The sequence below is a fragment of the Suillus paluster genome (assembly GCF_016628075.1).
Source record: "Suillus paluster strain FC165 chromosome Unknown EDB91scaffold_591, whole genome shotgun sequence".
Classification (NCBI taxonomy): Eukaryota; Fungi; Basidiomycota; class Agaricomycetes; order Boletales; family Suillaceae; genus Suillus; species Suillus paluster.
The window spans coordinates 10,398-12,598 of NW_024538151.1; the positions used below are offsets into that span (position 1 = coordinate 10,398).

At 42.5% G+C, this 2,201-nt stretch overlaps 1 protein-coding gene across 1 annotated transcript; it reads left to right on the plus strand.

Annotated features, from left to right (window-relative positions):
* Positions 1–257: 257 nt before the first annotated feature.
* On the plus strand, positions 258–778 carry EDB91DRAFT_1067055 (uncharacterized protein; the record flags this gene model as incomplete). The annotated part of the gene is made up of 2 exons (XM_041314828.1): positions 258–401; positions 446–778. 2 exons carry the CDS (start codon positions 258–260, stop codon positions 776–778), a joined length of 477 nt encoding a protein of 158 aa, XP_041168374.1.
* Positions 779–2,201: the final 1,423 nt, after the last annotated feature.

Consider the following 2,201-nt stretch of genomic DNA (forward strand, 5'->3'; position numbering starts at 1 on the left):
AAATATGATTAATCATATGCGCTCTGAGGACACAAGTCGCCTCAAGTCTTGCATGGGCTCATATGCCGCTCCAAACCCGGACAAAGAGCTTATCCGTCTGCCCATCACTAATGACAGCAAGAGCTGCGCTCAAATGGGGTTTAATCACGCCCAGCTGGGCAAATTGTCCTGCTAAGTATCTGGTCAAATATACCAAGGATCCGCATGGGTATGTTTTTTAAAAAAAAGTTATTTGTACTAACAGTTATATCTACAGGATGAAGAACAAGTTTGATAGCGCGTCATTAAAGGTGACCACTGCCTTATGGCCCGCCTTTCTCTATCCAGGCAACACTGCAGGCGAAGATTTTGACCCAGAAGACATTATTGAAGGGCTTTTTCGTGGATATCTTTTGGAGCGGGTAGGTTTTATTCTTATTATATTGGGCAATACTAATACATACAGGTTACTAAACTCATCTTCACCTCTCCATCATCTGCACTCAAGGCCAGTGTCTCGAGCGGAACTCGTGCTTGCAATGCAAAGCTCCATGGGATGAAAGAAGTCAGGGCAGAGCATATTGCATATGCGGCGGTCCAGGTAAGTTTTTCTTTTGCAGATTTAACTTACTCAGTCTGTATTTTACAGGCTCGCTTTGCTATTAGCTCGCTTGAGAAATGGAAAGACCATGACGGTCTTTTCTATTACACTGACTTCTATACTAGGATTGTAAATCTTATTTTGGGGAGGAAGGACAAGGGGTGGGTCAACTCCCTGCTAGGACATTATAATGAGTAAGTGAATTTTTGCGCTATGTATTTATTTAAATTGTTCATTGATATAGGAAACTGTTTGGCAATGAAAACGGTGCCAAGCCTTGTCATTCTCTGAACATAGAGTGTTCCAAGGACAATGATATAATTGCCATGGAACGGCAACTCGCCGCACATGCTTCCAGATCCTTGGACACACCATCTGCACCGTCTTCGGCACTTGATAATCAACAAGAGTCACGTGGCAAGTCCGTCCCTCCCCCTGATAAATCACCCACTCCAGATCCTCTGATAGCCACCTCGTCTCCTCAAGAGTCAGCGCGCTTCCCTACCCCTGATCCTCCTGTTGACTTGCACAAGGCGCAAGAAGTCTTACCTGCACGCTCCCCTACTCCCAATCCTCCTGATAACTCACGCAAGCGCAAGCAAGCCTCCACATCAGCCATTTTCGATGACAAGAGCCCTCTGACTGAAGAAGATGAAGAGATCACTCAACCTACTGAGTGCAAATGAAAGAATGCTGCTGTTCCACCCAAGAAGGCTCTGAAACGCAAGGCAAGGAAATAGTTATTCAAGGTGAGTCACAACTGTCTCATAGTCTGTTCAATACTTATAACCTTCGCTCGCTCGTATTAGGATTCACTCTACCATATCATTTTTACCGTCTCCATTCGCATTCACATCACCCGGCTCATCTGCCCATGTACTACTCTGATGAACTCTACAGTACTCTCATGGACCCACATGTCTCATTTTTTCATTGCAGTCTTCAATGACATCACTCATATGCTTTTTTCGTGATATCATGTCCAGGCGATCGGTACGCAGTTACCACTATGACATTAGATTATATTCTACCATACCACATGTATTAGTATAGCTCAATGATAGGTGGTTATTATGGGATATCATTGTGATCTGATGTTATAACTAAATATAAGATGATGCAATCATACAGCACTCTGGAACATGGCGGCCAGTACAGTGGCTCAAAAAACTGTCCACATGTTTGTGCTATTTCACCATTTACATTATTGTATATGAATGGACAGGTAGACCGGGGATATGTCAGTGGGGTACTCTGTAGTACTCCTTTGGGGCATGAATTTGAGCCCTTGCCCGTGGGAATTTATGGTAATGTGGTGGCACTATAAGCCTTACAAAATGATGACTCATGTGGACAGTTTTTTGACCCTAGATTAAAATTATATAAATCATTTGTTATGACACCATAAAGTCATGCCACTATTAAATAAATTATGAAGTGGTGTCATTATGACATTATTAAACCTATCTCTAAGTATATAATGAAGTGTGTCCCATATATCATAGTCATAATCACCATGAAAACCATCTCCTCTGCTCAAAGGGATAATATCCTTTCTCTGTCTACTACTGGCCTCTCTACTTGTCAAATAGCCTCTAGAACTGGTTTATGTAAGTCTACT